The following is a 20968-nucleotide window of genomic DNA, read 5'->3' on the forward strand; positions in this document are numbered from 1 at the left end:
GGGAGGTTTTTGGGGATCCTCCAAGGTGCAGTGATGTCTGAACACTGATCCTGTAGGGAAGCTGAGAAGAACTGAGATTCCTGTCAGCTCCTCAGGCTGATGAGAAAAACCTGTCATCTCTTGTCTCTCTCTGCCTTCTCTGCTGTTGGTATGGATGCTAGCTCTTTGCAATTCCCCAGGCTTCACCTTCTTCAAAGGACCCGCAGACATCCTTCAGCTGCAGTGATGATAACACCAGCACAAAGCAGATGCCCTTTAGCCTCTGGATCCTGACTCCTGCATCACCTTTCCCTCTCCCGCGAGGTGTCTGAAAAAGAGAAGATATTTCATTATTTAGTTTCTGTGTTTTCAGGTCTCTCCTCTGGTTCCCAGGCTTCCAGAGAAGCACAGAATCCTGTGAGCAGGCAGTTCGGGTTTAATTAGAAGCTTTTCAGCTCTCCCTGATGTCTGCCTGTGGTCTGCTTGATGCCATGCGCTCTGGTTTATCGAGTGTTACGACGCTGCAGCTGTTTGATATCGATACATCCAGAACCAGTTTCCCAAACACTGTCTAGTTGATATAAACCATGCAGGAAGCCCAGAGCAATGCATAAACAGGAAGAAATAGCTTAGGCAGAGCTGAGCTTTGAGGCTACAGACAGCTTGTCACTGGAGCAGGGGCATCAGGACACCTGTTGCAGCCCGACTGTTGAGGTTTCTAGCTGGCTGTATGTGCCTGTAGATGTTCAAAGCTAACCTTAGGCTGCTGCAGGCTCTCCACTGTGGGCCAAATCCTGCTCGCTTTTCTCCTCTGACCAGCATCACTGCTTTTATGAGGCTACTAGAGCTGATAAGGTTGTAAGAAATTACTGTATGTGAGTGAAAATCATCTTGTTCCATTCTTCTCGAGGGAGGATACAAAACTGGAGACAAGTGGTCTGGGTTCACTTTCTGCTATTGATCTTGTTCATGCAGCTGCCTCCTCGCGGGGTCCTATTCCCTCCTCTGTATGCAAGAGTGTTTCCCTGTCCCCAGGGGATGCTGTGGTTTCTAAATATGAAAGGCATCAGATATACTTAGAGAAAAACCACCTAGAAGGGTAGAAACTAATAAAAATAGTAAATAGAGGTGTATGCCCTTTGGGGTTGAAAAACTTGAAATGCATCAGAAAGGGAAGGAGTTCCATGGCCACTTCACGTTGTTTTTTTCCCTTGTGTCCTGTTTCTGTAGCAACCCAGTGATGTCCTAACTCTGCAGTACCAGCCTCTTTCTTTAAGAAACGCGTCCTCCCTGCCACTCAGCATTGTCCTGGCCTTAGAGCAGCCCTTCTTAATCTGCGGTGCAGACCAGCAGCCCCTCTCTGCAGACGTTCAGGTGAGCAGCCGTGGGCCTTCCTGCTGGTGGGGTTTGAAGAGGGGGGAGTGTGGTGGTACGTTTCTGTTGGGAGGTCCTCTAGTAGAGAAGTTTATTCTTTAGACTCAGTGGTAGACTGGCCTGAACTAAATCAGATTTGAAACGAGCTGCTGAAGGAAATGAAATATCATCTGAACTGGGGAAATACATCCTGTCTCTAAGACGTGAGGAGAGGGGAGCAGGCAGCTAGGTCTGGGCAAGCCGTGTAGTAAAGGTGTCTCTTGGAGGCCATCGAGCTCTCCAGCAGCCGTTCTCAGATAACCTCAGGAGGAGCTTGCTTTCTTCAAGGGCAGCCCTGCTTTCAGGAAGGCTGAGGAAGCTCCTCCAGCTGCTGCCTGGCCCCTGCCCTGTTGTTGGTGAAGGTGTTGGACATGGGCTCTGCTAAACGCTTGTTGTAGGCACGGCCACCACTTCTGTGCTGCGCCAGTGACTAGCTCCTGCAAGGGTGAGGCTGCAGTGCCATGCTGCTTGTGCCGTGAGGGTAAAGGAGTTCCTCTAGAGCTGGGGCAAAAGGCCCTGGTGTGCCAGAGTGCTGATTTAGTTGTGTATTTAGCACATAGCTTCTGTGGGTCCCAAATTCAGCAGAAGAATATTTATTTTCCTCGTGTATTGATGCAGAGCACAGTGAGATGAGCCTGAGATAGTCTCAGACAAGAGCGTGGTGGGGCTTGCAGTCAGGCGCACACTGTGAAGGAAACGCAGGATGAACTGAGAAGCCTACGCTGGGGTCACACGTTGAACATTTACACGTTTCGTGCTGCCAGACCTTGGGACTTCATCACACTGGTGATTAATACTCTTCATTTCCTTGCAGCCCGTGAAGCTGGAGATAGGGGAGGAACTTCATCTCTCCATCAGATTTAACCCTGCTTATGAAGAGGATTTGTGTAGCCGGGTAGTAGAGAAGGTTCTGAAGATACGATTTCTTGAGCACCCTCATGAGGAGCAGGTCACGGTTCGGGGAGAAGTCTACTTTCCGAATCTCCATATCCAGCCCACGGCCCTGGACTTTGGCTGCATCTTGAACGACACTGAAGGTGTGCGTTACATCGAGATGACCAACCGCAGCCCACTTCTTGTCCAGTACCACTGGGCGTTCCTGATGGACAGCCGCGTGAGCCAGATCAGGTATGTGCCCCTTCGCTCTCTCCTTGCAGCTCTTCTCCTTCCTCGTGTCCTGTTTGTGCTTTGCAAAGACCAAGGCTGTTTGCCTGTGATCTGACAAATTGCTTGCAACTTTCCCTGTGGGAGTAACACCTACCAGCCGTGGTCAGGCTTAGGTGCTCAGGGAATAAGTGATCTCCACCAGTTTGACACTGGGAAGGAGACAACGTTCTCCAGTCAAGCTGGGGCTGTGAGATGCTACCAACACTTTTTGCATTGTCCATAGCCTAGAGTCCTGCTTTATTTCTGGAGCTACAAACCTATACTTAGGCACTGGGACAAGCAGATATATGATTTTTCTTTCCTGCCAACCCTACGTGTTGTCATTTTACACTAAGAACCTACACAGGCACTGCCACCAGAACGATATGCTGCTGCTGCCCCAGTCTCTTGCTGCTGCTTTGCTGTAGCCCCCATACTGGTTCCCCTGGGAAGGAAGGCTGGTATTGGAAAGCTGCTTTCTCAGACCTTTGTGGCCTGAGGCAAACACCACACTGGTGAAGTGAATTTTCATCTGTTAAACTGCTCATCACATTCTCCAAACAGCTATTTAGTGTTTTACAGGGAAACGGCAGGTTCTGCTGCAGCTTTGGGTACAGCTGTAGGTGTTGGTGGGAGCACTTGTCTGAACGTCCATGGGAAGCGGGGCCATCCAGCGCTGGGCTGTGGTTTCCAAGCCCAAGAGCAATCTTGCAGTCGTGCTGGAGCACATTTATAAACACATTTCCAGCAGTTCCTCCTGCTGTGGCCTCTCTGCATAGCACAAAAGTCTAGTCTGGGCAGTTTTAATTACAGTAGCAAATGGTTTTTCCATAATGCCCTAGGAAACTGAGCAAAGTTAACCATTGTGCGTTGAAGTGCTGCCATTACAAATAATAGAGATCATCAATAAACAGGTTTGTTTAGAGAACTGGGATCTGGCTCAGAGGACACAACCTACTGGGAACTGGAGATTAGCTATGGCTATGAGGAGAGCTTGGGGGAGAAGACCTGGGCACTGGGGTAGCCTGTTCACAGCCGGATCTTACCGAGTAACAACCAGTCTTTAGTGTGGCCCTTCTTGATGCACGGCACCTTCAAGAACAGACACTAAAATGCAGAGGAAAGCCCGCAAAAGCAGGTGGAGGGAGGTGGGCAGGGAAGGAGGAGCAGAGCTGTAAGCTCTGCTTGGAGGCCCCATCATCTCCTGGTAAACTAGATTAGGGTTTAATTGCAAGCTAGAGGGAAAATCTAATTTTGATGATAGAACAATGCATATGTTTTATAATAACAGAGAAGCAAGCACGTTACAGCAAAGCCTGTGTGGAATTAATTTCTTCTGGGGCCACTTGCTGGCCAGTTGCCTGTTTATCTTTACTCTTTCCTTTTTTTAGAACCAATTTAGGTTTTTGGAAATGTGAATGCTGAATCAGTTTTCAGCTTTTAATTACCCCGTCTCCACCTGAACTGGCTTAGGACCTGAGCCTGCAGGTGCTTGTTCTTCCAGGGGATGCTGAGTCACCCAACTCTGCTGAGTCGGTAGCAGTTGAGGGTCCTGAGCATCTGGCAGGGTAGCAGCCTCTGCTCCGAAGGGTTTGGCATAGCCCCTTCACTGGCTCGTTAGCACTGGGGACGTTGTGGCAGCTCCCTTTCCTGCTGTGTATGTTAATTAAGCAGAAATGCACTTTCTGTGGGTCCCTCAGCAGACACCATGTGATTCTCCGTGGCAGAGCTGGAAATGAAGATGGTCTCCAAGCTATTAAGACCTCAAGTTGCTCATTAAGAGCCTGGCAGAAGGGCAGCATGTCAGATATTATTTCTGGTCCACATTAAGCACTGTTAGTATTCTAAATTATCAGATCAAAATCACCCGGTCTGACATGGAGGGAATCAAACATCAGGTCTCATGAAGGTGAGATCAATAGAGTTTAACCATCCGTCCATCTGACCTTGCTGGAGCCGATCATCAGAGACTGCCACCATCAATCAGACACACACGTTTATTTTGGCCAGGAGAGAAAAATGTTGTTCCTCTGCCTGGACAAGACTGTGTGCTTAGATCTTTTTTTCTTCTAATTGTTCAACCTATTTTTCCTACTTACCCTTTAATCACTGCTGCTACTTTGAGCAGAGCAATCATATAAGCAACACAGTCCAACCATTGCTGTGTGGTTGGACGTGCCCAACTCACGCCAACCCATGTCCCTTCTCTGGCACTGCTGAGCCATAAATCTCTCATGGTTACTCTTCTTCTAGACCTCTACATGGTTAGAGACAGACTGAGAATACGTTCTCCTCACCCTTTGGGCCTTTGATAGCTCAAAGCTGAGTTAAGCCTTTGCACCAAGATGTTTTCTGCAGCGTTGGAATGGGTCACCAGAGTCACCCAGCAGGAGACAGTAGGTCTGGACTCAAATTCGGACATTTTGTCATATTTCTTACCTTAAAGGTTTCTTCCTGAAAGACTGATTTGTCCCCCTTTCTAAGGGCAGTATCCAGCTCCTCAGCTTTGTTTGGGTTTCCCATCAAAAGGAAGACATTAAATCCCAAAGGATATACAAGGATTTTTTTTGAGACCTGTGACAAAGGCTGCCAAAGGCTCATCCCCAAACTTCGCTGTTCTCTAGAGTTTTCATCCTCTGTTAAGGACCTGTGCCTTGTCATTTACTTTGAGCATGGCTGTTCCTGCATCACCTCTTTGTCCCCTTCACGCGAGACACGTTTCCTCCCTGGGACAGAGCTGACACACACCAATCAGTCCGTGTGCCAGGATGGATCGGCAGGGAGCTCTGCACCTCTGTGGCACATGTCAAACCCCCTCTGTGTATTGATCTGGCATGTCTGGAGAGTGGGAACTTCGTAGCTACAAATCCAGCATAATGCATTGCCAGTAGATTCTTTGGGGAAAGGCTTTGTTGAGCTAAACATGTAGAAAATGACTCCTTTCCATCCAGGATTTTCTCGGCCAATGTGTTTTGAACCAACCAGGAGCCTTTCTCCTCCCAAGTGGATCTTCCTACAGCATTAGTAACTTCTCATTCCTCCGCCCTCTCTCCTTCCATGTCCCCTGGCAGGTTGCAGTGCAGGGACCCTGCGAGCCAGATCCCAGCCTTGTTACTGACCAGAAAACCCCAACTCTCTGTTATATTTGATGGGGTTTCTGCTTTGTTGTTTTTGTAACAAGGAAGAAATGGAAAATGCAGGCAGTGAAAAACAGTGCAAGGCAAAAATCTGACAGCAGTCCTCTGTCAGCCACCGGAGGGGAGAGGTAGCAACAGCAGCAGCGAGCATGTACATCCAAAATGCACCCATCCACCGTGCCCCTGGTGCTGGGGAGTCTCAGATGGGTGACAGTAGACCATACCCCCTCCTCATCCCCCCAGTGCCATCAGCTCCTCGGGGCAGTACGTTTTGGGCTTTGGTAGCCCCATGGGTGCTGCTTTCCCTGCTTAAATCCCGTGGGTAAGGTAGAAAAGGGCTGAGTCGTGATGGAAATGTGCTGCTGAATGCGGCCTTCAGCTCCGTGTGGTTTGGCAGCAGCAGAGAAGCGTTTTGCTTGGTGTAAGGGAGAAGTGGCCTCTTATTTCTTAGAGATGGAGTGTCTGGGAGCAAGGACTGGTGCCAGGCAGGCTTCACCTCTGGGGTGGCAGTGCGGCTGCTGTGAACAGCTGATGGAGAGTCTCCGTGCTTGTGGACAGAGACACTGGGGAGCTGGAGCAAGGGAGACCTGGAAATTTGCTGCCTGTTGCACCCAGAGAGAATGAAAAGTAAATAAAATGATTGCCAGGGAGGGGTTTGGAGCCAGGCGTAAGCGAGCATATGCTGTTACCAAGTCTATCTTAGAGACATAAACCTGCATACTAGGTGTGGCACAGTGATGCTTTATCGGGACAAAGGTTGCGGGGGTGATGATTTTCTGTTTGCAACATGTCTGTAAGCTTCTTTCTTCTCTGCTGTCACCATGCACCCTCCATCTCCGTGCCTTTTCCAGCACAGTGCTGCTCTTTTCCCAGCTCACGTGCTGGCGAGTCAGCCAGCCTGCCCCAGGCCTGGGCATGGCACCTTCTGGTTGTGCTCCTGGGAGCCTGACTGCAGGTTTGAGACAGCTTCTGCTGCCCCAGGGCTTCTGACAGCCCATTACGCTGTCGCACACCTGGAGGACTTTCACCTGGGCCATTGCAGTGGAGGTTGGAGCCCAGAACAGCTGCGTGAGAATTGCTTTAACTATTCCTCTTGGGTTTTCTGAGGCTCAGCCTCCTCCTTTGCACAGGGTGACAGACCCTGAGAGCTGTCCTTCGCCTCGGGGACTGGGGAGCAGCCCCAGGCTGTTGGAGGAGCAGATTGAGGGTAGGGAAGGCGAAGGAGAAAGCATTGGTTGGGTGAAAAGTGCTGCACATCCTACCCAAGGTGCTGTCGGGCAGCTGACTGTCTCAGGACAAAGTGTGGGAGGTGTCCCTGTGTCACCCACGCCCCGAGCAGGCTGTGGTGGGATGGGGGTTGCCTTCTGGTTTTGTAGCCGGTCAGCAAACGCTGTCTGGAAGGTGACGACGTCTTGCTCTGTCAGCGATGTTCAGCTAGCAAACCTGGGGAGCAGCTGACTTCTGTCTTTGCTTTCTGGACATCTTCATTACCCGGGGCACGCAGCGGGAACCCGAGGTATGTTTGCACTGCAAACAGCATCCTTCTCCCTATAAATGATGTTACGCCCGTGCGGCCTGGATGACTCCTCCTTTAATTCCCTCTGGGCAGGAGGCTGCTGCTCAAGGCCGGTCTCTGCAGAGCTTCAATGTTTATGAAACAAAATGTTGATTTTTTTTTTAATTTTTCTGTTGTTCATGGGAACGGCTTGCTGTCATAGCCTGGATGAGGTAGAGCGAGAGCATCGATTCAGGGACTGCTGCTGTTGCTTCCCCATCATCTCTCTGGCAGAGCATTGAGTAGTGAAGCCACCAGATGAAATCTGGGGGGCAGGATGGGCTATTTATAGTCCTCTTTATTTGCTGACCTGCTGTCACTGCATGTGGCAATGAGGAGTACGGTGACAAAATTTTCCAGACCTCGTTTCTTGTAATTTCTCCAGCTGTTTCTCACCCTTCACTCTTTTCCTGCTTCCAGCAAGCTGTGCATCAAACAGCTTTCCTTAAGGGAAAATCCCTCTGAACGCACTGGCGTCGCTCTGCCCAAGAGTGCCGTCTCTAGTATCGCTGTGCTCTTTCCTGGTGCATCCCTGTCTTCAGAGGGTAGGTGAGAAATCTTTAAACTCTTAGGAGAAGAGGCTCAAGCCAAATTTGAATCTAGGTGCCAAATCTTCACATCTTTTTGGGTGTAAATCTGCACAGGGGATTTTTGTGCTGATTCCTTCTAGTCCAAGGTGCTGCCTAGTGCAGAAGTGATGGAGAGCCCAGCTTCCCTGCTGGTCCCATCATCACCCCTGAGCTGGCTGCTGCTGAGACAGAAATTGGCAGCAAAAACCCTTCCAGAGAATGGGGATTTTGTCCTGCATGAGGCTGGACACTCACAAGACGGTGAAACTGGTGCTCATCCTTCTGTACAGCCACTCTTTCTCCCTGAGAGGCTGATATTGGGATGGTGGATGGGCAGGATGGGTTTTGGGTGGGTTTCAGATCTCTTGCTGCTGACTGACTGGTTTAAGGCAGACGAGGAGAATACCAGTCAGGGAGATCATTTCCCAAAACACCATCCTGTATTTGTTTTTCAGAAAGAGTGGGATCTGCCTGGCATGTGCCAGTGCTCTGTTTTCCTCTTGTATCACCGAGGAGACAAGAGACTGTCCCGGCATGGAGCAGAAGCAATGCTTGCTGTTCCTCTAAAAGCCAGAGCCAGTGTTTTGGTCCCACAATGGTTTCTTTGCCAATGTTTTCTTTGGCCACAGCCACCAGCTCCATGTGCTCTAGGTGAGGAGCCACTCCATGCTGTGATAGACTCTGTTAAATGAGCCTGTTATAAAAAAATCTTCTCTTATCCACCTGGTCCATCTCTTCATCCCTGAAAACAGCCACAGTGGGAAGACCTGCTGTTACTACTGCCATTGTAGCTCTGCAGGAGCATTGATTCATAGAATATCTCAAGTTGGAAGGGACCCATAAGGATCATCATTCCTAGATCTCTTGGGGGTTGTGAGGCACAGAGCCTCTAATCCAGAAATGGAAACCAGCCTTAAATGATGAGCTGCAAAGCTAGAGACAAATACTCATTTGGGAGCACGTCGTTAAAGGCACTGAGTTCCCGGCTGGGAATGAAGCACCCACATTGCTGTAAAAGATGGGCCTCGTTTGCCCTCGGGAACACTTGCAGATAGGCGTGGTGACAGGCAGGCATGGTTCCAGTGTGTCCCTCCATGGGGCATCAGAAGGGTGAACAGAGTTACTGTGAGCACCTGCTGCAATTTGAAACAGGGAATGTAGCCTGAGTCACTGGGAATGTTCGAAAATGTTAAACCGAACACTTTTTACTGACACGTGTTGGTCAAACTATCAACTCAGTCCTGTCAGTAAGATGAGCTGTTGAACTGCTTTGCTGAATCATTTGCCAAATTGGTCCTCAAACGGTTTGTGTTTAGAAGCTGCTGGGGAGGTGACCATGCCGTTGGTAAGTGCCACATCGGTTATAGCCTTGTTTCAGCAGAGCTGCTGCCCTTTTAGCGCGAGGTGTGGTTGGAGCCGTTGTTTCACAACCAGGGAATACCGGTGGCACAGCAGGAGCTGAACCTTGTCATCGGCGTTTGCTGTGTATTGATTAAAAATGACCAAAGCTTCCTTCCCCAGAGCACCAGTCGCTGCTGCTTCGGTGCTCCTCAGGGATCAATGGGCTGTTCAGTTGTGAGTCTCTGCCTGGAGTTGCTCAGCGTGTCTTTCCACGCTGCCCCGCGTGTGTGGGGGTGTCCTGTGCCGGGCTCCGTGGGTGCCCCCGCACGGTGCTGGGCTCTGTCGGGTTTCGGGCACAGCAGGCTCCGGGCTCCATCCCTGCTCCTGCCTTACGGCGCTTGGAGAAAGCCTCGGGCATTGCTGCTTGCTTGTGCTGACCTGCAGCTGCGGGTGGGTGTCAGGGGAAATATTCCGCATTAGCACCTGGTGGAGCTGCAGAAGTTCTGGCTTTGGCCCTCTGGGTGGGGGAGGCACAGTCTGCAGCTGTGGGTGCTTTCGGGAGGGCACTGATGGGTCTGCACTGGCTTGTTGCTGTCCGGATCTGCCCCTTTGTGTCTCAGGCTCACCTTTTTGCACAGTTTGTGTGTCTCTTCCTTTCCTGCTGTGCTTTTTACCTCCCTACAAGGCTTTCACCTGTGTCCTCTTCCATTTCTCCTTGCAGCCAGTTGCCAGCTGCCTGCGCCGCCACTATACCAGCGTCATCCCTAGGCAGCCCCATATGCTGACCTGCTCCATCCTGGTTTCGGAGCTGCTGGGTCAGACCTGTTACTGAGTTCACAGCACCAGTGCCCAGCCGGGGGCCGCATCCTGCTGAGGAGCTGTTCATGCAGGCTCCCCTCCCTCCCACTGCAGGTTCACCATCAAAGTTATGTTATTTTCCAGGTTCAGCCCTCCAGTACCTAAATTTTTCATCAAACCCCAACCACCAAAGGAGGAGGGAGCCTGGTCCAAGCGCTCGGTGTCTGCAGGGAGCAGCTGCAGGGGTGGAGGTGTGGAGGAACCAGCCAAAGCCCTGGGAGCCGCAGGGGATCCTGCCCGAGAGCCAGCAGATGCAGATGACTCCCTGGAAGCAAAGGTAGATTTTCTTGTACACCTACCGCTTGCATTGCCTCCCCCAGCTTGCCACCAAAAAGCCATGCTTGTGCCAATCCCCCTTTGTGCTGCCCTGCTGTCATGTGCCCTGAGGGTGGGCTGGGCAGCAGGGCCAGTGGCTGGACACGGGGCTTCCGGGGAGGGAGAAATCAGATAGTTTTGCTTGGAGAAGCCCACTCAGATCCTACGGACCTATGCTGAGTTTGGGTTTTTTTGGCTTGTTTTTACACTGTAAAATGCGGCTTTTATCTGCATCATGATGTGAAGGCCTCCAGTTTCCTTCCTGTATCAAGCTGTGCCAAGTACTGTGATCTCCATGTACCACCTTCTCAACCCCAGCTGGAGCCGCCTGTTTTTATGTCTCTGCCTTCACCCGAGACCTGCAGTATTGCAGAGATGGCCACAGAGCTGTCTTTGATAAAATGAGACTTTGCAAAGTCATTGTCTCTTCCTCCTGGCATGGAAAATGGCCTTTGGTCTGCTGACCTTCCTGGTGAACCTCAGTGCTTTGGAGCTTGACGTCCGTGCTAGTGGGAACTGGCGCTTTGTTCTGCATTGTGTGGGACAGAGGCTGCTCCTGGGGCAAAAAAAAAAGGATGCGGGAAAGCATGGGAACTTCTGAAAGCACTGGCGTTGGCGTTAAGTTCAAGGAGAGGGGTTGCATCTGCTCACATCCAAATATCGGTCATTTTAACATTATAACGGCACATTTTTTCTGAATCAGGAGAAATGATACCCTGTAGACGTAAAGAATAGTGTGGCTGAATGTTCTCGGATAGAAGGGTGGAATCATCTTTATTTCCTGCTTTGTTGCCATGTATGCAGAAATAAACCAAAGAAATTCAAGTAGATATGGCTAAGTAGGATCCAAAAGTGCTTCAAAGGATATGTCTGGATTGCAGCTCATCTTCCTGCAGCAGAGTGGTCTCACCCAGACCAGCCAGCTGCTCACTGCGGCCCACGGTGCTTGTTTTCCAGCTCCTGCCATCCACTGCTGCGGAGCTGGAAGGTGCTGTGGAGACTCAGAGGCTGGTGGGGATCAACAAACTGATGCAGTTTGTGGAGGCAGAGCCCGTCACCTTGGGAATGGAGGAGGTAAGTGGGAATCCATCTTGTGCCACGTTTCCAGTGTGGCAAGCAGTTATGTAGCTCCCCCCCCTCCCACTGGTGGCCCTCGATGCTGCTCGCAGAGTGGCCTCACGTCCCTCCAAGCCCATCGCACAGCGCTGCTGAAGCAACTGGTCACTGGAGAGGCCACGCAGGACATGTCGTAGGGTTGACCTGTGCAGCAGCTATGGAGGGCATTATTCATCTTTTTGCTAATCAAGGGGTCAACAGGAAATTTCTGCAGTAGCTTTTGCTGTAGCATCTTGAGAGAGCGCAACATGCAAATCGGAGAGAGCGAAAAGCATCAGGAGTCAGATGAGCTGGGCTGGAGTCCTCCCCCCCAGCTCTAAGGGCTTTCACCTCCGAATACTGTGTTTTTCTTAAGGCAGTAAAAGGTGCTTTTAAAGGCAAGTTCTGCAGTGAAGAGAATTTCTTGCTGCCAGGAGACAGCCCAAATTACTTTAATATGTAGTGTATTAATTAATGCGTTAATGAGTGAGTATGGGAGAAGATTTTGCCCGTGGCCCCTCCACTGGTAAGTGGAATGGATACAGGATGAGATTAGGGTGATTTTGCCTGTGTTTGAGGAAGAGCCCCCTCCAGCCACATCTGTACTTCACTCCAAGCCGTGGCTGCTCTTCTGCATCAATTTCCATGCTCGACATCTTGATCTCTCCTCGCCTACCTCTAGGTTTTCGATGTCCTGCCACTCTACGGTGTGCTGCAGCCAGGCGAGAGCCAGCGGGTCATGTTCACCTTCTTTGGCCACACAAATATCGTCGCCCGTGTCATGGCGCTGTGCAGGGTGGAGGGAGGCCCGACCTACGAGATCGCGCTGAGTGGGGAGGCTTCGCTCATCAACTACCTCCTAGACGTCACGGAGATCGACTGCGGGCTGCAGGTACTGCACACTTCTCTTGGCAGAGGTCCTTGTCGTGAAACCATCACCGGCGGGTTGCCACCCACCTAGGGCTAGGGCTCTCTCCCCTTCCCAACTACTTTGTTGGCTCTATGGCTTGAAAGTACAACCTTGGAGTGGTATGTCCTGCATTCAAGCTGTTTTTAATGGCCATCTCCACCCCTCTCCAGCTGGGAATTCCTCCTCCTCAAGGTAACTAACACCACCTCCTGGGGCAGGCAGGGTCCCAGTGGTGATCTCCAGAGGGACGTGCCCCAAGACATCCATCTGCTGATCCGCTCCTAAAGCCTGAGGTCCAAGGAGGTGCTCTCTTTTGATGTTCTTGATTAATCAGCAAAATAAACCAGGGAGGAAGTTAACTTGGGCTTCCCAGTCACTGTAGCTGGAAAGAATGTCCTAGAATAATCCCCACTTTACTTCTTTTTGGTTAAAAACCCCACAGATATTTCCAGCCGTTGCCCTATCTCCCATTTTGCTGTCACTGCAGGTGCTTTTTCTTCTGCAATGTCTTGATGCCATCTCCTTTGTTCCAGCTGGGTGTGAGATGACACCATGAGGTGCAGAGAGCTTGTCTCCTCCTTGGTTTCCTTATGACTGATCTCTGTGGTTGGCATTGCCCCTCTGCATGCCGCCATCAGTATCTGTTCCTGTGTAGGGCTAAGGGGTGCCCTGTGGCGGTGGCTTCCCCAGGTTAACCTGGGAGACTCAAGTGCCCGTACCTCCTCTGCCTCTGCTTTTCTCCTGTGTTGAGTTCATTTGCTCGCATCCCAATGAAAGCAGAAGGAGGTTCCCAGTATCAGGCCTGTGCCTTCAGCTTCCCACTCCTCTGTCCTCTCTTCAGCTGTTTAACAAAGTCACCGAAGCAGAGGTCACCCTGCAGAACAGCGGGAAGATGGGATTCACCTACGTGGTGCTAAGGCCCAGCGCGGGCACCGCAGACAGCCCTCTGCCCGGCGTGCCCCTGGTCCTGCCCAGCACGGTGAGTACGGAGGTGGCGCGAGTGATTGACCCTGGCTCTGGGTCAGGCTGCCCAGGAGGGGGTTGTAGGGGAAAAAAACAAAATTAAAAAAAAAGAAAACAACCCACAAAAGCAGACAGGAGAGACAGGGCTGTAAGCAGCTGCTGCTGGGGGGCAGGGAGGGTCAAGCAAGTGCGGTCCTAATCGACGCCTTCACGGCCTTTGCCGGCGGGTGACCCTGCTGTCACACAGCAGCCACCGGCCGGAGGCACCAGCGCTTCGGGGGCTCTGGGGACCCCAACTGCTGAGTGCTCCGGCTGTGCGGGCACTGGGGCTGGACTGTGCCGGCTCTCCTGAGAGTCACCTTTCCCAGGGTGTGTGATTGGACAGGGCTTACTCCTTGTCCCTGCCTGTAGCACACCCTGCCAGCCCCCTGCCAGCACTGAGCGGGACTTAAATGCTCTCACTTGGGCATGAAGCTGCTTTGCCAGAAATTGTAGCAGCCCTTGTACCGGTCCCCCACTCCCCCAGCTTTGCTGCTCCGCAGCAGCTTTGTGGGGCAGTGAGGGGGCCAGGCAGGAGCAGGGCTGGAACAGTGAGGAGAGGAGTGTGCAGCATCCCACCATCCCAACTTCTCAGTCCTGTGTGGCTGTCTTTGGGCTGGAGCAGCATTCCTGTCTAGTCCCTTTTTGTAGTGGGAAGAGGAAGCCAAAGGTGTTCACATTTCCTCATGCCTGTCTCCTACAAGGGGTGACACACTGATGCCCTCTTGCTGAGAGCTTCCAAAGACCCAGCTCTGCTCGGACCCGCGCAGTCAGTTGCTGTGACAGCCCCATTGGCGCTGGCAGCTTGGCAGGGCTGGCTTTCGCTGCAGCTGTGTTCTGCGCTGCACCAGGGGCTCAGGGGACCAAGTGGCAGGATCTGTCCCACTCAGCAGCTTCTCCCTACAGCATGAAGGGGAGTGAGGAGCCGAGGGTCCAGCCCAGTGTGCAGAGGGCAAGCCGAGGAAAGCTGTGGCTGTGTCCCTCACCCAGGGCTCTGTTGCTGTCTGCTTGCATTTGCTCTCAGCCTGGCTGGCGGGAGCCTAGCCTGGGGCTTGGGCAGCCTTTCTGGAAGCCCGGAGAGGAGGTGCCCTTCCTGGCAACACCTTTCCTAGATCTCGTCCTAGTCTCTGCTCCTGCCTTTCCAGAGATGCATGTTTGCAGGTCACCATGAGCCTGGGTAGGCTCACGCACCCCCGGTGTAACTGCACAGGCAGGAGGTGTTTGGCTGGGATCATTATAAGGGGTCAGGCCCTTCAACACCAGCCTGGGAACCGCTGATGTGCTGTGGCAGGAGCTGCTGGCCATGCTGAGAGTGTGGGCACTTCACTTATTTTGCATAGTGGCTGGTAAAAGAGCTTTTATTTCTTCAGTCTGGCTCTTGCTAGCAGAGGGTAAACACCGCTAGGGGCAGAGCTGTGCTCATGCTGAGCAAGGGGTGGTCTGTGGGTCTGTCCTGGGGGAATGCATCCCTATGAGCCCTCTGAAGGACCTGGTGTAGGAGACTTCAGCTTCTGGGTACAAGAAAGCTAGAAGGCGATGTTGTCTGATACTTTCTTATATATGAGAACCTGCCTTCTCTTCTCAGCATATCTGTCGTCTGAGCCATCCCTCCACCAAACCCTCTTTGGTTCATTCCCTCCCTCTTCTCCCACACCCTGCAGGGTTACATTGGACCTGGCCAGGAGCAAGTCCTGAAAGTCTATTACCTGCCAGGAGTGCCTGGAGCCTTCTGCAGGACTTTCCAGATCCAAGTGGGTCACCTAGAACCAGAAGAAATCTCCCTGAAAGGAGAGGGGAGCTTTCCCAGGATCTACTTGGACCTGCCCAGGAACATCAAAGGTGAGCACGGCCTGTCTGCTCCCCAGGAGGGTCCCCTGTTTCTCCCCCATGTCAGATGCCCGTAGGGCAGCTCACACCTGCCTCCATCGAGCCTGGAGGTTTCAGGGCTGTCAGACCAACACTCAACCCCCTGGTTGCTTCCTGAGGCTCTGGCAGATGAGCCTGCGTGGGCTTTGCCCCATGAACCATCCTGCAGAGCTTGCCAGCATGTGTCGGAGTCCTGGGAAGGTGGTGGCTGGACAGAAATGCTCGGGAAAGCTGAGCACAGGCTGGCAGGGATTTTGGCAGGATTGGATTTGGGTCACATTGCAGGGGATGAGATGCTCCTATGTGGGGAGGAAGATGGGTGGGAATGAACATCAGGGTTGATAGAGGAAACGCAGCATCTACTTTCCATACATTGCTTGAGGAGGGTGTTTCTGGGAGAGGCCAGAATCGGGGAAGTGGGGCTTCCCAGCTTAAATGGGAATAGCGCTGTGCCACGCTTCTATTTGTGGATGTTTTCTTCCTTCAGGAAATGAAAAATATGAGAAGGTCCTCAAGGAGGTGATAGAAAAGATGGAAGACAGCCAGAGAGAGGAAGCAGTTGTTCTGGGGGAGGCTGTGGCCACGGAGCCACCCCCAGATCCCTTGGACGCCGTGGTGAGAATGGCTGCTGCCCCGTTTGACGCGTGCCACCCTCCCCCGGTGTCATTTGGTCCCCTGCTGCCCGCAGCAGGCTTCCCGGTGCCCTGCTGGCACTTGGGACCTCCCTGCCCAACCTGCCCATGATCCTGCATCAGCTCAGCATTGCCCCCGGGGCTGCCCCAGGGAGAGATCCTGAAGACCCTGCTCAAGTGATTGAATTTATGGTACTTTGGGATGGAGATGTAGGTCATCACTGGGGTATTTGCTGCTCACAACCCAAGCCCTGCCAGGTTTACAGAGCTTAATAGCAGCAGCCTGACTGTGCCCTGGGACTGTGCTGCCAGGGCTGACCTCTAAGAGACAGCAGCGTTATTGTGGCTCCCTTTACAAGAGAGCTTTTGTCCGAGCTGCTTTGGCACTGGCTGGGGGCAGGCAAAGACTTGGAGCTCTGGAAGGTTCCTGGCTTGTCTGTCTGTTTGTCTGGCCAGATCAGCTTTTGTAACAGTGACTGGGCAGGCGAAGATACTGAAGTTCATTGCCCTTGAGATGAGGCCCTGGCTAAGAGAGCAGGAGGTGTCACAGACACTGAGCAGCGAGACAGAAGGACCCCATCACCCCTCTCAACACAAGCAGGGGGGAGCCTTGGGAAGGACCGTTGCTAACCAGCCTCTGCCTTTCCTTCCCTCAGCTGGACCCTCGGCTGCAGATGCAGATGGAGCAGATGCTGATGGAGGAACATGCCCTGGAGCAGCAGAAAGCTCTCACCTCTGGTCCCCCAGAGGCCACTGCCTTTGACCAGCACGCTCGTCGGAGGCTTCTCAAGTTAGTAGGGCCTCCTGTACCCTATCTCCAGGTGCCCCAAGGGTAACACCCAGCAGTGCACCCCTGCTCCTGAGAGGTCCTTGTGTCTGCAGAGCTGGGGATAGTGGGGACTTCAGAAAGGGCCTGATCCTGGTAGCTTTGACATGCTCCCTGTGAGCAGCTGCGTGTCCTCACTTCCACAGAGCCACCCTGAGCTTTGGAGGTACTCAGCTCCCCACAGGCGCTGGGTCCTGCTCTTAGGGCTGAGGGGGTCCAGTGCAGAGCATCAAGCCCTTCAGAGAGCACCAACACCATCCCTGCTGACCAGCTCTGAAAGAGGCAACTCAAAGCTGGCATCTTTGTTCCAGCTAACAGACCACACTGAGCAAAAAGAGTAGGGAACACCCTTGACAAACCCTAAATCAGGTGGCTTGGATGCTGGTGGGACTGCAGGGCTTGCCTCGGTACCTTCCCTCTGCTCCTTCATGAGGAGGCACGGGCACGGTAGGCTCCAGTTCAGGAAGATGCTCTGCAAAACAGATCACGTATGTGCTTTCCCGAGTGTGATTGCTCTGGAAAAGGACCCTCCCGTGAATCTTGTAGGTGATGATTACTGCATTTGTTGGTGCTGCTTTAGGGACAGATCTGGTTGCAGAGCAGTGAAGATTTCCTGTGCAGGCGAGTCTTATGACAAGGTCCTGAAGCCGTTTCAGGCTGGGGCTGTACACCAGGCTTAGCAGTTTCATTGAGACCAGTGGAGGTCCACTGGACTTACCTACTTTCTGCTTTCTGTAGCAGAGGAGCTGTGACCAATATTCATTTTAAACTACTTTTATTTTAAGGTCCCACTGGTAGCTGATAAATCCTAGGTCCTATGCTCCTCGTGACTTACCAAAGTCTTATTACCAGGTGGTCAGACCTTGGGTTTCATGGGCTTGAGTTGAGTTTTTACAGCAGTGAATCCAGAAATACTCACTTTGTTTGCATCTTCCATGCTCCTGGAAATGTAGCCAGGCTGTGGTTTAAGGACTGTCCTTACTCCTCCTTTCAGAGCTGAGCTGCCCGAGTACCTCCTGGACTTTGGGTACGTGATTCTCGGTAACACCCCCACGCACGTCATGAGGATCACCAACACCGGGCAGTTCCCTGTGTCCTTCCGCGCTGATAGACGGGTCCTGCATGACACAGGTAACCAGTGCTGGAGAGACTTCACGTGGGCTTGAAGGAGCTGTCTCTGACAGATTAGCTTAAGCCACTGGACATGGGGAGTTTTTTTGAGTGCTGTATGTATAACTTTTTCCTCCTTGGGACCCTCTGCCTGGTGCTTTAGAGCCTGAGTTCTCCTGGCCAGCAGTGCTCAGAGACCCGGCCTGCCCGTGCCTGCCCTAACACTTCCCTGCAGGGGCTGGATGGGCTGATCACCTTGGTCACCTCTCAGCATCTTCTGCTCTTGGCTACCATGAGCATCACCTGATGGGCACTCCATGGGCTTGTGTTGCAAACAGATGGACGCTTTGTGGTTTGGAAGTGCTTTGTTTAAAGTTCATAATGCCATTAGCACTTCTGTTCAGCCTCTATAGAGAAGACAGCCTGTGAGGCCCTCTGTTGTATCAAAACAGGCTTTCGAAACAGGCCTTGACGTAAGGCTGCAGTACCAGCAAACGGTGACTCGCTGTGTCTGAAGGGTGATCAGGTGCCTCCTCTAAATTGTTTTTCAGGGAGCACCATGGCATGGGGGAATCTTAGTTGGAAATTCTCCTTTGGAGAGGTCTGTGCATCCTTCCCTGGGATGCCTAGTGAAGGAATGGTTGGAGCTCCTCAACTGAGATGTTTCCTTTTTACCCTGTGGGTCTTGGATTCTGGCTGTGAAAGCCCTTTCTCCTTGTGTGGTGACAAGGGAGAAGGAGTGGCAGTCTTCTCCACAGGTACAAAGGGGTCCTTCGCAGAGCTGCCAGACAGGACATATGGCTTCAACGTGCTTGTGACACGTTCATGTCGATTGTGTATCTCAGCTGCTTTATTTTCATCTGTTCAAGGTTTCAGTGTGGATCTGGACCACGTGAAGCACCTGCTCTGCTGCGAGACCAAGGTGTTTGAAGTGCGCTTCGACCCACAGAGCGCCAACCTGCCCCTGGGAGAGGTGGACGTGCTCCTGCCCATCAAGGTACCTACGGTGTGCTTCCTCACCCCGCTGTGCCCGTGCACCTCTCGGGGCAGGTGGAGAGTCGGTGACAGAGCAGATGTCACCGGGGCTCTCAGCTGGATGCTCTGTCCTTCCCTAGGTAGCAGGAGGCCCCACGTTCCACGTCCGCCTCCATGCCAGCGTGGCCATGCCATCCCTCTGCATCTCCAGGGACAGACTGGAGTTCTCCACTCTCCAGTGTGGGCAGTGCCAGGAAGAAACTGTCCAGCTCCACAATCAGCAACAGGTCCCCTGTAACTGGCTCATCACTATCAATGAGCCTGTTAAGAAGGTAAAGCACAGACAGTGTGTAACACGTAACTTCTCGGTTGGGTTTTCTTTGCCTCTCTTGCCCTTTCTGCCCCTGTGGCTGCGTGAGCACTTGGGCTACAGCTCATCTGAGAAGGCTTCGGGTACAGAGCAAGGCTGGCTCACCTGGACCTGTGCATTAGCTGGTGCTTCACTTCTCTGTCAGGTTCCCCCGTTCCTCCTCTTCTGAGGATGGTGCCTCCCCATCTGCCTGCCCTGCCTGTTCTCCCTCCAGTTCTAGGCCAGAGGTGGCCTCGGCTGGTTTGGCTGTGGGTGCCCTCAGCACCATGACGGTGTCTCAGAGCACTGCAGGAACCGAGGGTCTGTCCTCACAGACCAAGGAGACCTCACACAATTGTTTTTTTGTTCTCAGGTGGACAGACATTGGCTAGCGAGGAGGCGTCAGAAGGTGCCCCAGAAGTTGAAGGCCCAGCCCTGTGTCTTCGAGGTGCTGCCCTCGGCTGGAGCCCTCGCTCCAGGACAGCGCTGCAACGTGCGAGTCAGGTTTTCACCCACAGAAGAGGTGAGATCAGCGAGTGTCACCCCCAAGAGGTCTGGCAGGGCAGTGTGGTAACGAGAGCCCAGCACAGGGAGGAGGAGACGGCGTCTGCCTCCACAGAGAGCTTTCTGCAAGCCCCGTACCCACTGTGCCTCAGTTTCCCCTGCAGCACACTCTTCTGAGAGGGGCTTTGAAATCCCCTGGGGAGCTTGCTTAGCATCAGGGAACGGTGGGGTGGCTGCCTCTCGGCGCATGGGGGGAAATCTGCCTGTTTGCCCTCATCTCCCCCTTGCATGGGCCTGTTTGAGGCTGCAACGCCCTGGTGCAGAGCAGCTGGCGCGCTCGCAGGGGATAACCCTGGAAGGGCCAATCTAGGCAAGTCCTGCTGCTGGTACCAGCAGACAAAACAGCCACCAGGCACCTTCCTGGGCACGGCAGGACAGTCGCCTGGAGTGGTGTGCTGCCAGCAGTCCCTGTGGCTCTGGCCCAGCCTGCCTGCACGTTCCCAGGCAGTCTGGGAGTCAGCTGAAATGATGGGGCGTTCCCAAAGGCAGTTTGCCTGTGGCCACCGTGACTTGGAAACTGGCAGTGGGTAACAGGATGGACACAAGTGCTTCCGTGCCTGGGAACAGTCCCAGGGATGTTTGAATTGCTGTAGAGGTGTAACCATCTTGTGTCTGGCTTTGACCAGAGCCAAACACTGAGCAGAGAAGACGACCCTTATTTCTAGCCAGTGCGAGCTCATCTGCCTCATTCATCGAGCTGATGTTTGCCTGATGCAGCAGTGCCAGGACTGTGTCTGGGCAACATAACCCTGAGGACCTTTCTCATGAGCATCACACTCCCTCGTGACTAGGTCAAAACATCTGATAGTGCATTTTAGATTCATCTGACACCCAAATATCCAGTTACACTTCACACCAGGATTCATCCCAGTTACTCAGAGCCAGCATGCAGATGCTGTAGCCCCTGCTGGAAGTAAATATCTGTTTTCCATTCCCCTTAGAGGTACTGGTGACACCCCTGCCTTGGGGCAAGAGTTGAACTTGAGGCCCTGTCAGCTGGGACTTCATGGAGGAGTTTTCTGTGCTTCTCTCTTTTCAGAAGTCCTACAGAAGTGAGCTGAAGATTAACATTTTCCAGAGCAGCCAGCACCTCCAGCTGCAGGTCTCGGGGCGTGGGCTGGAGCCACAGCTGGAGTTCAGCCCCCCAGTGCTCGAGCTGGGACCGTTGCTGCCATACAGCTGTGGAGCAGAGGGGACGGTGGTGGTGAAGAACCCATGCGAGTTCCCCATCGAGTTTTACTCGCTGGAGTTCGACCAGCAGTACCTTGCTGAGGAGGAGGTGAGAGGGAAGGTCTGGTCCCCATGTGCACGGTCCCGTAGCTTCAC

The 20968-nt window shown here is 52.8% G+C and overlaps 1 protein-coding gene across 1 annotated transcript in view; it reads left to right on the plus strand.

The window, feature by feature from the left end:
• LOC141925511 (hydrocephalus-inducing protein homolog) overlaps positions 1 to 20968 on the plus strand; it is an 89721-nt gene that overhangs the window by 58209 nt on the left and 10544 nt on the right. The window contains 14 exon segments of the mRNA XM_074829952.1: positions 1210 to 1353; positions 2207 to 2520; positions 10083 to 10275; positions 11271 to 11387; positions 12091 to 12300; positions 13160 to 13297; positions 14982 to 15159; positions 15674 to 15801; positions 16475 to 16608; positions 17639 to 17775; positions 18624 to 18751; positions 18870 to 19061; positions 19452 to 19601; positions 20682 to 20921. Coding sequence (XP_074686053.1) covers positions 1210 to 1353; positions 2207 to 2520; positions 10083 to 10275; positions 11271 to 11387; positions 12091 to 12300; positions 13160 to 13297; positions 14982 to 15159; positions 15674 to 15801; positions 16475 to 16608; positions 17639 to 17775; positions 18624 to 18751; positions 18870 to 19061; positions 19452 to 19601; positions 20682 to 20921 — 2403 coding nt within the window.

Source organism: Strix aluco, chromosome 6 (genome assembly GCF_031877795.1).
Source record: "Strix aluco isolate bStrAlu1 chromosome 6, bStrAlu1.hap1, whole genome shotgun sequence".
Taxonomy (NCBI): Eukaryota; Metazoa; Chordata; class Aves; order Strigiformes; family Strigidae; genus Strix; species Strix aluco.